General features: G+C 40.7%; 1 protein-coding gene across 3 annotated transcripts in view; it reads left to right on the top strand.

The window, feature by feature from the left end:
* The window catches only part of PKP2 (plakophilin 2), a 109,107-nt gene that overhangs the window by 35,555 nt on the left and 52,216 nt on the right, over positions 1-21,336 (top strand). For 2 of the 3 annotated variants that reach the window (XM_011955158.1, XM_011955157.1), the window contains exon 5: positions 12,504-12,711. In XM_011955158.1, coding sequence (XP_011810548.1) covers positions 12,504-12,711 — 208 coding nt within the window. Of the gene's footprint in view, positions 1-12,503; positions 12,712-14,323; positions 14,326-21,070; positions 21,201-21,336 lie in introns of all 3 variants that reach the window. The other variant, XM_011955156.1, reaches the window with a different exon arrangement.

Here is a 21,336-nt window from a genome sequence, read left to right as displayed (position 1 = left end):
GCCTCCTGAGTAGCTGGGATTACAGGCATGTGTCACCATGCCCGGCTAATTTTGTATTTTCAGCAGAGATGGGGTTTCTCCATGTTGGTCAGGATGGTCTCAAACTCCCGACTTCAGGTGATCCACCCGCCTCGACCTCCCAAAGTGCTGGAATTACAGGTGTGAGCCACTGCGCCTGGCCTACTTGAAGAATTTTTGTTTTGTTTTGTTTTTTTGAGATGCAGTCTGGCTCTGTGGCCCAGGCTGAAGTTCAGTGGCACGATCTGAGCTCACTGCAAGCTCCACCTCCCGGGTTTACGCCATTCTCCTGCCTCAGTCTCCCGAGTAGCTGGGACTACAGGCGCCGCCACCACGCCTGGCTAATTTTTTGTATTTTTAGTAGAGACAGGGTTTCACCGTGTTAGCCAGGACGGTCTCGATCTCCTGACCTCGTGATCCGCCCACCTCGGCCTCCCAAAGTGCTGGGATTATAGGTGTGAGCCACTGTGCCCGGCCTGAAGAATTTTTAAAAAATATTTTAGTTCATCACCAGCAAACCTGCATTATTTCAGCTTTTGTATGTCTGGAAAAGAATTTCATCTTTGCTTTTGAAAGGTATTTTCACTGGCTTTAGAATTCTAGGTTGACCGTTTCTAAATATTAGTACTGAAAGTTGGCCACAGTGTGGTGGCTAACGCCTGTAATCCTAGCCCTTTGGAGGACTGAGGTGGGCAGATCACTTGAGGCCAGGAGTTCAAGACCGGCCTGGGCAACATGGTAAAACCCTGTCTCTACTAACAATACAAACTTAGCCAGGTATGGTGGCAGGTGCCTGTAATCCCAGCTACTTAGGAGGCTGAGGCAGGAGAATCACTTGAACCCAGGAGGCGAAGGTTGCAGTCAGCTGAGATCGCACCACTGCAACTCCAGCCTGGGCGACAGCCTGTCTCTGTCTCAAAGAAAGAAAGAAAGTTGCTCCACTGTCTTCTCACTTGCGTCACTTGCATTGTTTTAGACAAGAAATCTCCAGTCATCCTTATCTTTCCTCCTCCATACATGTGTCTTTTCCAACCCCCTCTGGCTGCTTTTAAGATTTTCTCTTTCTTACTGGTGTTGATCAGTTTGGTCACATGTGCCTTAGTGTAGTTTCTCTTAGTTTTTTGTGCTTGGGAGTTCACTGAGCTTCATAGATTTGTGAGTTTCTACTTTTCATCAAAATTAGAAAAATTTCACATTTTTTCTGTTCCTCCTTTGGGAACTACAATCACATACATATTAGGCTTCTTTAGGTTTTTCTTTTCTTCTTTCTCTGTGTTTTTAGACAAGTTCAATTCCTATGCTGTAAGTTTGCTAATATGTGTTTAATATGCCATTAATACATTAATATGTGTTTAATATGCCATTAATCTTTTACAGTGTATTTTTTCTTCATTGTAGTTTTCATCTCTAAAAGTTAGATTTCAGTATTTTTATGTCTTATGTGTTTCTATTTAACATGTTCCATCTTTGCTCAAGATTTTTGAACATATGGAAGACAGATAAAATTGCTACCTTAATGTTCTTGTCTGCTAATTCTAACATCTGTGTCTATTCTAGGTAGCTTTTGATTGATTGGTTTTTCTCCACAGTATGGGTCATTGAGCTTTGTTCTGGGTGCAATTAAGGTACTTGGAAACAGTTTGATCCTTTCAAATTCTACTTTGTTTGTTTGTGTTGAGATGGAGTCTTGCTCTGTCCCAGAGGCTGGAGTGCAGTGGTATGATCTCGGCTCACTGCAACCTCCACCTCCCAGGTTCAAGCGATTCTCTTGCCTCAGCCTCCCAAGTAGCTGGGATTACAGGTGCGTGCCACCATGCTGGGCTAATTTTTGTATTTTTAGTAGAGATGGGGTTTCACCATGCTGGCCAGGCTGGTCTCAAACTCCTGACCTCGTGATCCACCCACCTTGGCCTCCCAAAGTGGTGGTATTACAGGCCTGAGCCACCACGCCCAGACCAAATTCTACTTTTTAAAAAAATTTTACTTTAAGCTCTGGGATACATGTGCAGTGTGCAGGTTTGTTACATAGGTATACATGTGCCATGGTGGTTTGCTGCATTATCAACCCGTCATCTAGGTTTTAAGCCCCACATGCATTAGGTATTTGTCCTAATGCTTTCCCTCTCCTTGCACTCAAATTCTACTTTTAAGATTCGTTAAGTGGAACTACAGCAGCATTTATTCTAGAGATAATTAATCCCTACTTCTTAAGGCAAGACACTTCTGAGAACTCTACCTAATGTAGCAGGAATTTTTGAGATTTTTCTGGCTGGCTGACAAAAATAGTCATTGTTCCTAGGCCTGTGTGAACATGGGGAGCTGTTCCCTTAAATCCTTTTGGATGATTATTTCCCTGGCCTCAGACAGTTTCCTCATACCACGTGCACTAATACTCTACTGAATACTAGCGAGCAGGTCCTGTTCAGATCTCAGGAGCTCCCTTTCTGTTCAGCTCTTTTCTCTGTGGCACTCTTTTCTGAAAAAATTCGCCCCTTTGGTCTTCTCAGACTCTGAGCTCTGTGCCCTCAACTCTATTGAGTTTCACTTAAGTTTTCTCTCTCTGCCCCGTAGCCTGGGAACTCTCCCAAGGCAGTGATATCTAAGGGTTCGCTATCCATCATTTACAAATATTCAGCTATTGAAACCATTGTATGCTTTGTCCAATTTTTGTTTCAGGCAGTAGGTAAGTTGAGTTGTTAATTACTATCAAGTCATTTTTAATTTTGATAAATAACTCCCCAGTAAGTCCTCCCAAAAACTGTACAAGTTTACACTCCCATCAACATTTTATCAGAGTGTTCATTTCCATGTACCATTACTACCACAAGGTATTATTCTTTTGTTTGTTTTTGTTAATCTGAGAAGCAAAAATAGGCATTTCATTATCATAGAAATTTTCTTGTATTTTGAAATCAAGACTAGTAGTTGTCCAAAGAGTTATTGAGGGCCAGGTGCAGTGTCTCATACCTGTAATCCCTGCACTTTGGGAGGCCAAGGCAGGCACATCACCTGAGGTCAGGAGTTCAAGACCAGCCTGGCCACCATGGTGAAACCCCATCTGGACTAAAAATACAAGAATTAACTGGCGTGGTGACACGCACCTGTAGTCCCAGCTACTCAGAAGGCTGAGGCAGGAGGATAGCTTGAACCCAGGAGTCAGAAGTTGCAGTGAGCCAGGATCATGCCAGTGTACTTCAGCCTGGGCAACAGCAAGAGACTCTGTCATACAAACACACAAAAGAAGTTATTGAGAAAATTATTTTTTAAAGTGATAAACACTTTTATAGAATTTGTTGTCATCTTGCATGCATAAACTATGCCCATTATAGATCATCTGCCATTTTTAGTTTAAGTTTACAGTGGAATGAGAACTTAATGGAACTAATTCATCTGAGTTCAAATCCTAATCTCTTACATTAATTCTATTCACCACTAATTACAGAGCTCTCTTAAGCTTTTCACCTTCATCTAGTCTTTCCAAAATATTCAGATTAATTTTCAGAGAAATAAGTACTCTTTCTATACTTATATTCCATCCATTTATAGAATAGGTAAGTAAATTACATAATTATAACAAATACAATTGACATAAATACACTGGGAAACAAACCTAAATTACTATTGGTAAACATGTAACTCACCTAGTAGAAATAGAAGTGCAGAGGCTCAAATAGAGTAACCTATCAGCTTTGATAGTGCTCTGAGAATCGAGAAGGTTTCATAGAGGGAAAAGAGCATGTGGTTGGTAAACCTTGCAGTTCGGTTGAGTAAGGGTCACACAAAAGAGCTTCTGCTGATTTTTTTTTTTCACTTGCATTTCATTAATTATTCATGAAGTTGAGCACCTTTTGGTGTGGTTTTTGACTTTGTATTTCTTCAGTGAATTGTTTTTTGTTTGTTTGTTTGTTTTTTTGAGGCGGAGTCTCGCTCTGTGGCCCGGACTGGAGTGTGCAGTGGCCAGATCTCAGCTCACTGCAAGCTCCGCCTCCTGGGTTTACGCCATTCTCCTGCCTCAGCCTCCTGAGTAGCTGGGACTACAGGCGCCCGCCACCTCGCCCGGCTAGTTTTTTGTATTTTTAGTAGAGACGGGGTTTCACCGTGTTAGCCAGGATGGTCTCGATCTCATGACCTCGTGATCCGCCCGTCTCGGCCTCCCAAAGTGCTGGGATTACAGGCTTGAGCCACCGCGCCCGGCTGAATTGTCATTTTTAATCCGTTGTGTATTTTTTCTACTAAGATATGTTTCTTTCGTAATGACTTACAGTTCTTTACCTATTACACGTATTAATCTGTTGTTACTTATGTGGCTCTATTACTCCTGCTCTATTTTTGTTGTTGTTGTTAACTTTGTTTATGGTATCTTTCATCATGCAGGATTTTAAAATTCTTGTGAGATCAAACTCAATATTTTTCGTCTCGATGTCTGTGTGTTAGATATTGCTTTAAAAGACCTATCCCTACATCTAGACTTTTCTGTTTCAAAAGTTGTGTAATTATGGAATATTTCTCACTGACCCTTTGCCTATTTGCTCCATAGGAAGAATGAGTAAGGATTTTAGAAGATATTTAGCTAGTGATGAACCTTCTTGATACATATAGGTGAAGGGAATGAGGCTAAATATTGATCCTTTAATAGCTAGTCAGAGATAAATTTTTAAATATTTGTCTTTAAATATTTAAATACTTGTTTTAATATTTAGATTTAAATATCTTTAAATCTTTAAATATTTGTTTATCCCTGGTTTTGGGGGGGTTTTGTTTGTTTGTTTGAGACAGGGTCTTGTTCTGTTGCCCAGGCTGGAGTGCATGGTGTGATCATGGCTGACTGCAGCCTTGACCTCTGGGGGTCATTCCTCCCACCTTAGCCTCCCAAGTAGCTTGGAGCCACAGGCACATACCACCACGCCTGGCTAATTTTTTTTTTTTTCATAGAGAGGGGGTCTCCCTGTGTTCCCAGGCTGGTCACAAACCCCTGGGCTCAAGTAGTCTTCCCACCTTGGTCTCTCAAAGTGCTGGGCATTATAGGCATGAACCGCCACACCAGGGCCTATTCCCAGTTTTTAAAAACTGGGCATCATTATGTATGCTTCGATTTCGTATTACAAATTACTGGAATTTTTATTCTGTTGCCCAAGTTGGGCTAGATTTCTACTATCTCTTAAATTACGAATTTGATTAAAAATATCATTTTGCTTACACATAGGATTGAAGTTGTGTTTGCTGGCTTGACCGCTACTCAGAGATAAAGCTAGAACAAAGACTGGTTTTGAGAATGATGAAACATGAAAATTATATGCAAAACTAAAAATGTATATGCTTCATAGAAAGCCTAAGAATTATAATGTTATAACCCGAGAACATTTGAAAAATCCTTATATTAAACATGGTACTATAGTTTTTAAATGTATGTATGAAAGAAAATTATAATTTGGACATAGAGATCAAAATTCTAAATCGTAATACTTTTAAAACCAGTAGCAGCTTTTCAGTCCTCATTTTGTTTGTTTGATTAGGATTTTTGGTGTTTTACACTGTTGATCTCTCCCTCTCTTTTTTTTTTTTTTCAGACATGTTCTTACTCTGTTGCCCAGGCTGGAGGGCAGTGGCACTATAATGGCTCACTGTAGCCTCGACCTTCTGAGCTCAAGCAATCCTCCTGTCTCAGCCTCCCAAGTAGCTGAGACTACAGGTGCATGCCACCATGCCCAGCTAATTTTTAAACATTTTTTATACAGATGGGATCTCCCTGCATTGCCCAAGCTGGTCTTGAACTCCTGGGCTCAAGCAGTCTTCCCACCTTGGCCTCCCGAAGTGCTAGGATTACACACATGAGCCGTTGTGCCGGCCTGAACCTGTTATCTTCTTTTGCTTTTCTTCTCTACTCTCCAACCCTCCCTCTGAACTTGTTCTTCCTGTTGGGCTGGGAGGCAGGACATTGGTGGCTTAATCATGGACTCTCAAGAGTCACTGCTAGCTGAATTTGAATTCCAGCACCCTAATTACATAGATGCCCTTGGGCAAGATATTTTACTTCTCTGAGCTTCAGCTTTCTTACCTATAAAGTGGAAATAGTTCTCCTACCAAGAGTTGTCCTGAGAATGCAATCAGGTAATGGTGCACTGCCTGCCCCAAGGCAATAACTCCAAGCATATTGTTCCCTGTCAGTGAACGGTAGGAGGGTAGTTCACCCAGGTAATTTGACACCAAAACTTGAATACTTTGAATCTTTTTTTTTTATTATTATACTTTAAGTTCTAGGGTACATGTGCACAACGTGCAGGTTTGTTACATATGTATACATGTCTCATTTTGGCGTGCTGCACCCGTTAACTCATCATTTACATTAGGTATATCTCCTAATGCCATCCCTACCTGCTCCCCCTACCCCATAACAGGCCCGGGTGTGTGATGTTCCCCATTCTATGTCCAAGTGTTCTCATTGTTCAATTCCCACGTATGAGTGAGAACATGTGGTGAACCTTCTTTTTAACTTACCTCTCATAGTCACTCTGTCTTCAAGTCCTATTAATGCTACTTTTAAAAGTATCTGGAATCTACCCACATCTTTCCCTCCCTACTCAGAGCTACTGACTTGGTCCCAGCACCATCTTCTGTTAATCCAGCTGTCTCCAGATTAACATCCCTGTCTCCATTCTTATCCATTCCTAATAGTCTCATGCCTCACGGACCCCAGGGAGACGTTTCCGATAACTGCCCCCATTGCCTGCAGAATAAAACATAAATCCCTTATTTAGTCGTAAGACCCCTCTTAACATGGTCTTATTTTCATGCCTGTTTCATATCTCATTATTGAAGTAGTTACTGCCATAAATATCTTGCAAAAACTTACTATAAAACAAATTCAAGTCTTTGATAAGAAATTTGAGAAATTAAAAAACATAAAAGAAAATGCACCCATAATCTCACCATTTCATTTTGGGTTTGTTCTCTAATTTTTAATGCATATATTTACATATCTTCAATCAAATTGCATATGTAGCTTTCTTTGTCCCCACAAAAAAAAATTTTATTTCAATTTTTAAAAGTGTGCACAAATACAGGCTTGTTATTTGAAAACATAGAAAATGGCAGATCCTATTTATGACTCATACATTTGCCACTTCTCCCAAATTCCCTAATCTCATTTCCTTTTTGCCTGTGTTTATAAGTAGAAATGCATAGATGTTTTATTCCATTTTTATTTTTTTTATTTTTTTTGAGATGGAGTCTCGCTCTGTGGCCCAGGCTGGAGTGCAGTGGCGCTATCTCAGCTCACTGCAACCTCTGCCTCCTGGATTCAAGCAATTCTTCTGCCTCAGCCTCCCCAGTAGCTGGGATTACAGGCTTGTGCCAGCATGCCCAGCTAATTTTTTGTATTTTTAGTAGAGACCTGGTTTCACTATGTTGGCCAGGCTGGTCTTGAACTCCTGACCTCAAGTGATCTGACCTGCCTCAGCCTTCCAAAGTGCAAGGATTACAGGCATGAGCAATCACGCCTGGCCTTATTCCATTTTTTAAATGACATATGAATTTTTATAACAATTTTTTTTGTTATTATACTTTAAGTTCTACGGTACATGTGCACAACGTGCAGGTTTGTTACATATGTATACATGTGCCATGTTGGTGTGCTGCACCTGTTAACTCGCCATTTACATTAGGTATATCTCCTAATGCTATCCCTCTTCTCTCCCCCCTCCCCACAACAGGCCCCGGTGTGTGGTATTCCCCTTCCTGTGTCAAAGTGATCTCACTGTTCAGTTCCCACCTATGAGTGAGAACATGCGGTGTTTGGTTTTCTGTCCTTGCGATAGTTGCTCAGAATGATGGTTTCCAGCTTCATCCATGTCCCTACAAAGGACATGAACTCATCCTTTTTTATGGCAGCATAGTATTCCATAGTGTATATGTGCCACATTTTCTTAATCCAGTCTGCCACTGATGGACATTTGGGTTGGTTCGAAGTCTTTGCTATTGTGAATAGTGCCGCAATAAACATATGTGTGCATGTGTCTTTATAGCAGCATGATTTATACTCCTTTGGGTATATACCCAGTAATGGGATGGCTGGGTCAAATGGTATTTCTAGTTCTAGTTCCTTGAGGAATCGCCACACTGTCTTCCTCAATGGTTGAACTAGTTTATAGTCCCAACAACAGTGTAAAAGCATTCCTGTTTCTTCACATCCTCTCCAGCACCTGTTGTTTCCTGACTTTTTAGTGATTGCCATTCTAACTGGTATGAGATGGTATCTCATTGTGGTTTTGATTTGCGTTTCTCTGATGGCCAGTTTCAGTTAAAGGTGATGGTAGTTGCTACCTTGTATTGAGTGACTGCTGTGTGCCTGACATGTAATTGCTCATCTTACACAGTAATTCCCATTTGACTAATGAGGGAACTGTGTGGCTAACAGTGTCTTTGTCAGCTCTGCCTCACCCGTGGATACCTCAACATGTGGGTATGTGACAACCATCAACCAGTCTTCCCCCACTGCTGGATATTCATGGTTTCTTATTTTTTGCTATTATAAAAGAAGTAGTCACTATTTTTGCATGTTAGTCTGTGTCTTCATTTCACATTGTTTCCTGATAAAGGTTACTAGAAGTGAATATTTTAAAAGTTTGACACATATTGCCACTTGCCTTCCTGAAAGGTTATGCCAGTTTACAGGGAGTGATTAATTCTAATGGGAGGGAAAGCAGAGAAAGGGAGTGACATTTCATAGAGGAGGTGACATTTGAGCTGGATCCCACAGGATGAATAGGGCTTTGCTGGAAGAGAGGCAGAGTGGACTGAACCTTCCAGACAGGAGGAAGAAGTGAGAGCAAAGGCTCTGGGACTGGAGAGAGCCTTTGCCTCAGCAGAGGCCATGTGTTCCCTGTACTTATTTGCAACCAGAAGTCCTTGTCATTTACTTATTTTATAATTGACAGGAGAGATAATCAGAATAAAGCCACAGAGTTAAAATTCTCATATGTGACTCTACCCTTTCATGTATTTAGAAACCAACTCAAATTATAACTTTTTTGAAGTTCTGAAACATTCATGTTAGTCTGTTTCTTTTTTCCTTTTCCCAAAGGAGGGAAAAATACCCCGAGGATTCAGTATAATTGGGAAACTCACCAAACCTCCCTGGTCCCAGCTGCTTCCCTGAATGTTAAGGGACAAGAGCAGCATATTTGACATTGGTCCTCCTGTGGATAGGATTCATCACCTACCATCTTTTAGTTAAATGCAAGGAGAAGGTCATTAACTTTCTGCGTTTAGCAGGATTTATATCCATTTGCTTGATAAAATCGATGAAAGTAACTAAAGCCTGTTTTTAAACTTGGGATAAGTGCCAGACACTAGGGAGTCAAGTTATACAGTAAGTAGAGCTGTAGCCGGATTTCAGCCTTTATCGGAGCACTGCTGTGTCTGTAGTTCTCTCTTTCCGGGCTAGAGCAAGTGCTGAAAGCCAAGGTGATAAAGGTGACGGGGTAAGGGAGCAGCTCTGAGCTGGGGAGGCTTCCGTATGTCACTTTTTACTAATTCTATGATTGCAGCTTGAAATGCAACATGGCCGGTAAGCCATTTCCCATCATATTTTGAAGAAGACAACTTATAAATTATAAATGAAGTTAATAAAATATGTCTAAAGCTGCCAGAGTACCTCAGGACGAATAGGATTTTGTTTTTGCATCTGATATGTATGCTGCTACTGGGAAGATTTGGTATATCTGGTGTTCATGTAGCTTATAAAGTGTGAATTTATATTATAAACTTATATTTTCTCAAAAACTTAAAAACAGGCAATGTGGCATGCTAACAGAATAACAGAGTTCGCCCAGAAGACACAGGTCTGTATCCCACAGTGCTATTTTGCCAGTCAAGGCCTTTCTTTCTGTAATTTAATTTATTAAAAAGGAGGAAGCCGGCTGGGTGCAGTGGCTCACCCCGGTAATCCTAGCACTTTGGGAGGCCAAGATAGGTGGATCACTTAAGGTCAGGAATTTGAGACCAGCCTGGCCAACATGGCAAAACCCCATCTCCACTCAGAATACAAAAACTAGCTGGGTGTGGTAGCGCACACCTGTAATCCCAGCAATTAAGGAGGCTGAGTGAGGCAGGAGATTTGCTTGAACCCAGGGGGCAGAGGTTGCAGTGAGCCAAGATCATGTCACTGAATTCCAACCTGGGCGACAGAGTGAGACTCCGTATATAAAAAAAAGAGAAAGTATGAATTTACCTTACCATGAAATAAAAATTAGGGAATTAGGGAAATGTGAATTACAGATTGTTTTAACATAAATTGTGGTGTGTGTGTTTCTTTTTTTTTTTTTTTTTTTTTTTTTTTTTGGAAGTATAATACAGGTTAAGTGTCGCTTATCCAAAATGCTTGAGACCAGAAGTATTTTGAATTTGGGGTTTTTCAGATTTGGGAATATTTGCATTACATTGGTTGAGCCTTCCTAATCCAGAAATCCAAGATCTGAATTACTCCCTTGGAGCATTATGTTAGCATTCAAAAAGTTTCAGATTTTGAAGTATTTCAGATTTCAGATTTTCAGATAAGGGATACTCAGCCTGTAATAGGAATAGATGAAGTCATGAAATAATCTGTTGGACCAGATTTACTTGACAGCTAAGAAGTCTTTTTTGTTTGTTTGTTTTTGAGATGGAGTCTCACACTGTCACCCGAGCTGGAGTGCAGTGGTGCCATCTCTGCTCACTGCAAGCTCCGCCTCCCGGGTTCAAGCAATTCTCCTGCCTCAGCCTCCTGAGTAGCTGGGATTACAGGCATGCACTACCACGCCCAGCTAATGTTTTATTTTTAATAGAGACGGGGTTTCACCTTGTTGACCAGGCTGGTCTCAAACTCCTGACCTCATGATCCGCCCACCTCAACCTCCCAAAGTGCTGGGATTACAGGCATAAGCCACCGCACCCAGCCAGCTAAGAAGTCTTTATCGTGCATTTAAATGCCTTTAGACACAGTCCAACAAAATTGCTGCAGCCACTCTCCCATCTGTCTCTTGTTCTGCAAATGTCTCCTCAGAAGGCAGTCAGCAAGTGGAAGTATTTATTCCTTATTACATCCAGTGAAGCCTTAAAGGAATCAAGAGTACTTTCTTATTAAGGTTCTTGCAATCTATTCATATAGATAATGTATGTAAAACTCCTAACACTATACTGACACTTCTTAATGTTAGAAGTAGGAGGGAAGGGAGTTGTCATTTTTGCTTTATTATAATGATTGTGGTTGTTATTGTGGCTATTATTTTTATTATTTATATTGTTTTACAAGTCTGATATTTATTTCCACCTTTCTAGACTTTTCTCCAGTCCTGTCAAAAGAATATGTAATATTGGAGCCTGTGTCCTAAATACCATTTATCTGTCTATGAAAGGGAGGCTAGAGTTTGATACATAGTAAATATGCAAATCTGCCCTGAGCCAGGCATGCAGCTCTCTCCTAAGCATAAACTGCTGGCAGTTAGGGTGTCCTTGCTAAGTGACAAACTTTGTCTGAAAGGGAAGCTCATGCCCACTCATGAAAACTTACTTCCTCAAAATTTCTGCATTAAGATAGTGAAAATGAGATCTTTACCAACTGCTCTTGGCAACTTAAAAGTTTCAAAATCAGATGTGAATGGAAGCCTAAGAGAAGGAAAGCCTTCAGTCTACAACCTAATGTTTCATTTCACCAACCCTGTGTCTACCTTTTAATTTCTTTAGATAATATTTTCAGACTAAAACAGGAAATCTCCTTGTTTAGGATTATTTGGCCTCTTCTTAAACACCCATAGGTTTCAAAATTTAAACCATCAATTTGTTTCCCATTGGTGGTTGTGTCCTTTCTCTGATAGCATGCGCTTTCTTACGTATTTGGAGAGAAGGAATATTTTTTAAATAGCACGTTTAAAACTGTGAAGTTATTTTATCTGCTTAAAATGCTTGCATAAGTTTTATAAGTCTTAAAATACTCAATGCAATTGAGTATAAGAATTTAGGGTTAGTTTGCATTACTACTGAGGTTGACATAGTAAATGCATTTTTACTTCTGTTAATGAAAGTGATGCTATTCATTTTATATGGACTATGAAGTTTTGTCTTAGGAAAAATCATACGTAATTCTGGATTCTTTAATACAACTTCCCTTACTGCCTAGATTCCCAATTCTCTTCATTTTTATTACGCTCCAAGCTCTTATCACTTAACTTTGTTTAACTAGTACCTATGCACCCTTTATCACTTAATCTTCCCCTTCAATTATTTCATAGGTTTCAGTCTTAACTTCCTGAATTTATTGTAAGTTCCTTGATGACAGATAACTGCCTTATAGCCGGGGTATATTCTACAAGAATCTCGGTTGTGCTACACATGGTTGTTGATGAAGAAAGGTTCTAATCAGCGTCAGTAAACTTCATCTGTTTGTATTACATTGGATGTCTTGATGCCACGTCAAAATTAATATTAGAAATGTGCATCTATTTCTTCCCCAGGTTAATCAGCTTCGTGGCATCCCCAAGCTTCTGCAGCTCCTAAAAGTTCAGAATGAAGACGTTCAGCGAGCTGTGTGTGGGGCCTTGAGAAACTTAGTGTTCGAAGACAATGACAACAAATTGGAGGTGGCTGAACTAAATGGGATACCTCGGCTGCTCCAGGTGCTGAAGCAAACCAGAGACTTGGAGACTAAAAAACAAATAACAGGTAGAGTTTACTGAACATTGTAGAACGTAACACATTTGCACCCCAGCCAGATGCCTTACGTCATCTCTTTTTCCTAAGTTTCCTGGAGCAAATGATTGATGGGCTCATTGTTATGCTAGAGATGGCTTTAAAGGAACATTGTTACCTGCTGGCTTAGACTCCAGATTTGAGCCATATTTGAATTCCTTTTTTTTTTTTTTTTAAAAACAGAATTTTGCTCTATTACCCAGGCTGTAGTGCAGTGGCACAATCTTGGCTCACTGCAACCTCCGCCTCTGGGGTTCAAGCAATTCTGCCTCAGCCTCCCTAGTAGCTGGGATTACATGCATGTGCTACCACACCCGGCTAATTTTTTTTGTATTTTTAGTAGAGACCATGTTTCTACTAAAGTTCACCATGTTGGCCAGGCTGGTCTCGAACTCCTGACATTGTGATCCTCCCGCCTCGGCCTCCCAAAGTGCTGGGATTACAGGCATGAGCCATGAGCCACTGCACCCAGCCCGAATTCCTTTTTTCTGAAGGGGAAAATGTTCTGTGGCTTTTGCTTGATATTCTTAATTAGAAACTCTATGCACCTTTGACTAAATGTCTTTAAAACAACTTGACAAGACTCACTGCAATAAAAATTCTACTTAAATTCACTAACAGCCCACTTTGTAGTTTGAGAACGTGTAGGGTTTCATTGTTATCCCAGGTGTCCCAAACCTTCTAAAGAAAACTGACAAGAACCACACTCAGTTGTTTGTATTATTTGCTCAACAACCGGCTTGCTGGAGCTATAGAAAAAAAAATGAAATGGAGAGTCACGTAGTTTTCCCATGTGGAGAATCAATTTAATCAAATTAATCAAATATTAGAAACTGTTTTTTCCAATTTTTCCATTACCTGGACTCCTCTCAGTACCACCTCCTTAGCTCACTGCAACCTTAAAGAATGAAGAGTGACTGGATATGTTTGTTTTTTTAATTGTCTACTTCACATTTTTGTTCAAATACTGATTTGAGCAAATGTCTCCTTTTTATGCAATTAATTGGAGAGATGGACTAATCAGATAGAATTAAAACAGCAGTGTTGGTAATATGTCCTCTAAGCATGAAGAGAAGGGGCTAGTTTCATTTAAATGAACAGTCATATGATAAAAGAGAAAATGATTTCTTGATGTTCCAGAATAATCACTCTCCCTGCCATCACCATCAGCTCTCCACTTGTGCTCCCTGCACACAGTACAAAGAGTGAAGGAGGGGCTGGGTGCAGTAGCTCATGCCTGTATTCCCAGCATTTTGGGAGGCTAAGGCAGGGGGATTGCTTGAGCCCAGGAGTTCAAGATCAGCCTGGGCAACACAGTGGGACCCTGTCTGTACGAAAAATAAGGAATTAGCCGGGCGTGGTAGTGGTGTGTGCCTGTAGTCTCAGCTACTCGGGAGGCTGAGGTGGGAGAATTGCTTGAGCCCAGGAGGTTGAGGTTGGTACAGTGAGCCATGATTGCACCACTGTACTCCAGCCTGGGCAACAGAGTGAGACCTTATCTCAAAAGAATTAAAAAAGATTGCAGGAGGCGTAACTGAGTGCAATCATCAGTAAATTTTTATTAAATATCTTCAGTGTCTCAGAGATGTACATACATTTTCTAATTTATCACAAAAACCTTGGGTTTCTAGATATTATCAGGTGTTATATGTCAGTTTTACAGATGAGGAAACAAATGCTCAAAGAATATATATCATAGAAGAGGTTTTTTAAAAATTAATTATGCATAATAGTTGACAGTGTTCTGGTAAATACTTTTAAAGGAAGTACTCCACAAATACTGTTCTAAATTGAATTGAATATATTTTGCTCTTCTACCTTCTTCATTTAGTTATACGATAGGTTTAATTTCTCTATAAAGACTTTGTCATTATCTCTACTCGCTTTGTATCTTAAAATATCACATTTTAAAATTCAACATTCATGTTAGATTTGGGGTTACATGTGCAAGTGTGTCACATGGGTATATTGTGTGGTGCTGAGGTTTGGGGTACGAATGGTCCTGTCATCCAGGTACTCAGTGTAGTACCCAATAGATAGTTTTTCAACCCTTGCCCCCATCCTTTCCTCCCTCTTTTAGTCATCTTTATGTCCATGTATACCCAATGTTTAGCTCCCATTTGTAAGTGAGAATATGTGATATTTGATTTTTTGTTTTTGCATTAATTTGCTTAGGATAATGACCTCCAGCTGTATACATATTGCTAAATATCACATTTTAAATTCTGATGTATTTTAATTTTATAAAACTATGTAAGGTACCATGCTACTCTCTCTACTCTCTTTTTTTTTTATTTTCTTGAGATGGAGTCTTGCTTTGTTGCCCAGGCTGGAGTGCAGTGGCGTGATCTCAGCTCACTGCAACCTCCGCCTCCGGTGTTCAAGCAATTCTCCCTGCCTCATTCTCCCAAGTAGCTGGGGTTACAGGCACCCACCACCACGCCCAGCTAATTTTTTGTATTTTTAGTAGAGACAGGGTTTCGCCATGTTGGTCAGGCTGGTCTCGAGCTTCTGACCTCAGGCAATCCGCCTGCCTCTGCCTCCCAAAGTGCTGGGATTACAGGCGTGACCCACCACACGGCTGGTACCGTGCTACCCTCTTGCCAGCATTCTGTCATGTCCCATGAGGGATTTCTTTTCATATCCATGATTTGTAGTAAAATGCCTGTAGAAATGAAAAGTGATCCCATTCATTTAACCAACATTTACAGAGCAGCTTTCAGAGGTCAGGCACTGAGAATCACAGCCTAGGGAGGGTGTGGATTTGGGTTGTTTTTGTTTTTGTTTTTGTTTTTTTAAAGGATGGGGATCTCACTGTGCTGCCTAGGCGGGTCCCCTGGGCTCATGAGATCCTCCTGCCTCAGCCTCCTGAGTAGCTGGGACTACAGGGACACGCCACTGCACCCACATTGGATTTTGTTTCTCCATCTACTAGTTTTATAGCCCCTGGAAAAGTTCATTACTTACCTCCGTTCATATAGAGCAGAGGTAAGCAAACATTTTCTGTAAAGGGTAAGACAGTGAACATTTTAGCCTTTGTAGGTCATACAGATTCAGTAGCAATTCTCAATTTTGTTGTAACGCACAAGCAGCAATAGACAGCATTTTGTGAAGGGGTTATGTTTCATTGTGGACCTTAAAAGAGGAATAGGCTTTGGATTGGTGTTTTGAAGGAGGATGAAAGTTATTCCTGGCAAAGTGAGCATCACTAGCAAGGCAAAGAGGCAGAAAGAAGCTAGCTGCCAGTCATTTAGAGCAAACATGAAAAAATAGCGTGATTTGGAGTTAGGGTGCCTGGTAGTTAGAAAGCTTGGGAAGTTTGTGTGTGCTTGCATGTGTCGAGGGAACAAGCCATTGAAGCACGGTTCCTCTTCTTCTGCATAGGCAATAGGAGACTAACGTCAGAGAACATTCTGTGATGTTGATTCCATATGAAACCATTCAGGCATCATTAGATCATCTGTAGAGCTGATAAATGGAAGTTGATTGTACAGCACCCAGGATTTCTAGTACAAGCCAAACATCCCTACTGGAGGGTGTTCATTGCATGCTAATTGAACCGAACAGACATTTGAACATTTGATACAAATCCTTCTAAATTACTGCCTGTGGCTCTACTAATAGAAGAGCTAAATAAGGGCTTTCTGGGCCTCAGAAATAAATTGTTAACCTAATATAGACATGTTTATATCTTTGTTTAGAAACACAAAGAAAGTAAGTATATATGTGAATCTTACTGGTCTATTTCTTAGACCTTTTTTTTTTTCTGAACCTCTATTATGTGTTGGTCACTAAGCTAGGGCTTTCTATTTTTTTAGCCAGTTTCTCCTGACAACTCCATAAGAGGTGGAAGCATAATTGGTGATTTACATATGATCAGTATGAGACTCAGAGGGGTTTATTGCCCAAGGTTGTATAAATAGTAAAGTACAAAACTCAGGTTTGAACCTAGTTGTATCTGAGTGTTTTGCTGTTATCCCACCTACTTTTGAGGCATGTGATGACTTCATTTCTATAGTCTTTGAGACTCTCATCAGAGAGCTCTTCCTCGCTCCTGTTTGACCCTTCCTCTCTATTCCTTTTTTTTTTTTTCTTGAGAAGGAGTTTCACTCTTGTTACCCAGGCTGGAGTGCAATGGCACAGTCTCGGCTCACCACAACCTCTGCCTCCCAGGTTCAAGCAATTCTCCTGCCTCAGCCTCCCGAGTAGCTGGGATTACAGGCATGCCCCACCATGCCCAGCTAATTTTGTATTTTTAATAGAGACGGGGTTTCTCCATGTTGGTCAGGCTGGTCTCAAACCTCCTGACCTCAGGTGATCCGCTGGCCTCGGCCTTCCAAAGTGCTGGGATTACAGGCGTGAGCTACCGCGCCCGACCCCCTCTCTTCTTGTCTCTGCCTTGGTTCAAGCTGTCTTCATCTCTCTCTCTACTCCCGCAGTAATAGCCTCTTACCTGGCCGCTGGGATTCAGTATTGCACATTGCCAGACTATCCTCCATTCTGCTTCTGGTGTTGTCTTTCTAATAAACATACTGTCCCACTGTGCTTCCTGCTTCCCGTGAGATGAAGCCCATACTCTGTGGTATCCCACACAAAGGTGTTACGATGTGAGCCTGATGATCATTGGCAGCAGGGTCTCCTCTCATCTTCTTCCAGCCTAAGTTCTGAAATCCTAAAGCACCTGCTGGTCTGCTCGATGCCTGTTTTCTGTCTTGGTGTCTGTCTCTGCTGCTGTCTTAGAGTGGAATCCTTTTGCACACTTAGGCTGCCTGGAGAACCCGCTCATCCTTCAATAGTTGGCTCAACTTCACTTCTCTGAAGCATTTCAAATGCCATCTTTCCATACTTTACTCTCAGTGCCCTCCCGACTTTCAGCAGAATTTTGAAGAAAGGGGCGTCTCTGAGCCGCATTTGCATCCTTTAATATTAGGTTGCCACTTCTGCCAAGTTCTGTATTTAATTGCAGAATGAGCCGTGGTGCTCATGTTAGTTTCTCACCAACTGCGGATGTCTGACCAAATGTGAAAAAGAGTCTTCTGGCCTGCACATACCTAGAATACATACCAGGAAGAGAGTCAGGTGTGTTTTAAGATAAGACCTTCATGTTTCTAGCCAAAATATACAAAATGAACCATCTGTTTCTATGCATGCATAAGAAGTTTAGCATCACTGGGAACGAATCTGAACTCACTGACTTTCCTGACATTTCCAGCAGTAGGCTAGGATCTTCTCTTCTAATGAAAGAACTTTAGGATCAAAGACACCCCCACTCCCCCCAACCCCGGTGAGATTGTTCTTTCTCCCTTACTGAGTGAGTGTGGTAGTGTTCCCGTAATTGAAATGAGAACGGCACATCTTAGTCTCAGAAGTTCATCTTCAAGGTCACTGAGTAGTGAGCATTGGCTGGAGTGAGCAGGGATATGCCTTGGATTAAAACAGACAAGTCGTGGTAAGAGTGCAGCGGGGGTTCTTATCCCTCTCTCGTTACATATGAAAGAGTCAGAGGTGATGGTCAGTGAAATGTGCTGAAACTGCGTATTAATCTCTGCATGTTTTGTAGACGTACTTAATTGGATTGCTGTATTTTAATAAAATACTCAAAATGTTTTGCTATAAAATATTATGTACTTTCTTTAAGTAATTGTATATTATTTTATTCTGCATTCATAATGTATAACAAAGTACCCTGGGTTTATATATAACTTGAAATACATGACCTTTTTAATAATCTGATATTCCAGGTAAGTTTTGCAAAATTTAGGTGAAAGGAGGGGTATGTCTATGTAGGGAAATTGTAAAAAAAAAAAAAAAAAAAAAAAAATCCTCCCACTCTTTGACCACTTTGAAAAACACGGTTAAAAAGAACCAGTTTTCTTTCTTTTCCTTGTCCGAGCGGTCATTGTCATCATCTTTTCCTCCTCATTCTTTTTCACTGAAGATAGGGATTTATTTAATCAGAAATTTTGGAAGTTTTGCTGCCTAAGTGTTAAGGCAGATTTGTTAAATTACTATATTTTCTGTCCTAGAGGTCATTATTTTTATTTATTTATTTATTTATTTATTTATTTATCTATCTATTTATCTTGAGACGGAGTCTCACTGTGTCGCCTAGGCCAGAGTGCAGTGGCACTATCTTGGCTCACTGCAAGGTCCGCCTCCCTGGTTCACGCCATTCTCCTGCCTCAGCCTCCGAGTAGCTGGGACTACAGGCACCCGCCACCACGCCCAGCTAATTTTTTTTTTGTATTTTTAGTAGAGACAGGGTTTCACCATGTTAGCCATGATGGTCTGGATCTCCTGACCACATGATCCACCCGCCTCGGCCTCCCAAAGTGCTGGGATTATAGGCGTGAGCCACTGTGCCCGGCTGAGGCCATTATTATTAAACCTGAGTTGTAATATCTAAGATCCCTTTACTGGTTAGCTATTTTTTGTAAACATCACAGTTGGCAATACATTTCTGGATAATAGGAGTTATCATTGTCTCTTATAATTGGATAATTATTCTAATTATATCCCTTAACAGTGTCCAGATCCCTTTCTTTTTGGCTAGAATGAGAGCCTCATGGTAGAAAATTACAGGCAGACAGACCATCTGCAACAAAGAACTATACTAATAGACATTAAGACACTATGAATAAATTGACCAGAAGTTAAAGATGAGACACATGAAAACCCAAACTGTAAATATTATATTAGGTAGTCCGGAATCTGATCATCAAAGGGACATCTATTCAGAATCATCTAGTCCATTGGTTTCGTCATGCCCAAAACTGGAATCATTTTTTTAAAGTATAAGTCCTGAACTCCATCCCGAGATTCTGGCTCAGCAAATTTGGGGCATGGCCCAAGACTGTGAGTCTGTTTTGTCACTGGGCTCATTTGGAAACCACTCATCTAGTCTAACACTTTAATTTCAGGGTGAAAGCCCTCATCTACTTTCTGATAAGGGATAAGCTAATTTTTATTCCCTCCAGTGATAGAGCTGGGTCTTACAAGTAGTTCCTTGTGTTTTCTTCAAAGCTCTCTTAGAAGTTTATACTTTCAGTGAGCCAAAATCTCCTTCTTTAGAATTTCCACTCATTGGTTCTGGTTTTGCCTCCTCTAGTGATACAAAATGATGTCTAGTTGTTTAAATTTGCATTTCTTTAGTTACTAGAGAACATGGGTTGCTGTGTAGATTGGCTCCGAATATCAGTTGGTTTTGTGTTATGTACCTTCCCAATTTTTCTACTGGTGTTTCACTTTTTAGTGATTTATAAGAACTCTATATATTAAGAATATTAACCTTTTATCTCATCTTGTACATATTTTCCCAGTTTGTAGTTGGTTACTCACTGATTTTGTTTGAGGGTGTGTGTGTATAAGCGTATGTAATCCTGAATCTCTACTGAACATCTTAGTTCTTTCACAGCTTTCATGCCACCCAGAAATTTGACAGGCATGACATTTCTATGCAAAATCCTATATTAGAAATTCTAACATTATACTGAAACTTCCGAAATTGTATACTTTTGTAGAAATAACAGAGCATGCCAAGCTCTAAAGGATATTGACTGTTGAAGGAAAATTCCACTCCCTTTGTTCCAATTAATCCTCTCTGGTTTTTATTGTAAGGTGTACTTTTCCTTTGAGTGTCCTGTGTGGTCCTTTTTGAAAGGAGGAAATGTCATTATGCTTCACGTTCTTAAGCTTCTGGCAGGCAGAAACTATTAATTTGTTTGCTTATTTAGAACTAAAGAAGCTTTTTTTCTTCTTCTTCATTTCTCTCTTCTTTCTAACTTGCTTTTGTAGCTCAGTAACCAAAATTCAACCTCAGACTTGCCTTTAAATTGTTTTCAACCACCTTCTGAGTTTTATCTGTCCCTGTTCCAGGGCCTCTTAAGGAGAAATGGGAGGAATGAAGTCATTGTGTTACAAAACCTGTGGCTGAGGGACACTGCTCCTTAACCCCAAATGCTAGTTTGATCAGGAAAAGACCTCCTCATAAGCCAGAATTCTAGTCCTCACAAGACACCAGACCCAGTGTCACTGTATCTAATGGAAGCTCTGTGTAGGCTCCAGGGGAAATCTGGTTACAGTTTCAAAAAGTAGCTGCCTTTGCACAGCGGAAGCAAACTGTTTAAGCCCAAAAGACTGCATGAAGCCTAATGTGTTCTAATTGGTTGGACCAAATATAAGTATGCTGAGTAATTACCAAGCTTTAACTATACAGACTGTTATTTCAGGGGAGATGATGATTGCCACAAGAGTTCAGGCAAGTCTGCCACGTTTGCTATGTTCATAAAGGAGCCTTCTCTGAGTACCTATGCTTCCTCTTTCCTTTGCACAGACCACAGTCAATTTAAGAAGTAGGAATTTTTGGCTGGGCGCGGTGGCTCACGCCTGTAATCCCAGAACTCTGGGAGGCCGAGGCGGGTGGATCATGAGGTCAGGAGTTCGAGACCAGCCTGACCAACATGGTGAGACCCCCGTCTCTACTAAAAATACAAAAAAATTAGCAGGGTGTGGTGATGTGCGCCTGTAATCCCAGCTACTCAGGAGGCTGAGGCAGGAGAATCACTTGAACCCAGGAGGCAGAGGTTGCAGTGAGCCAAG

Source organism: Colobus angolensis, unplaced genomic scaffold (assembly GCF_000951035.1).
Source record: "Colobus angolensis palliatus isolate OR3802 unplaced genomic scaffold, Cang.pa_1.0 Scaffold397, whole genome shotgun sequence".
Classification (NCBI taxonomy): domain Eukaryota; kingdom Metazoa; phylum Chordata; class Mammalia; order Primates; family Cercopithecidae; genus Colobus; species Colobus angolensis.
Note: the sequence above shows the minus strand (reverse complement) of the source record. Positions and strands in the feature narration are given on the sequence as shown.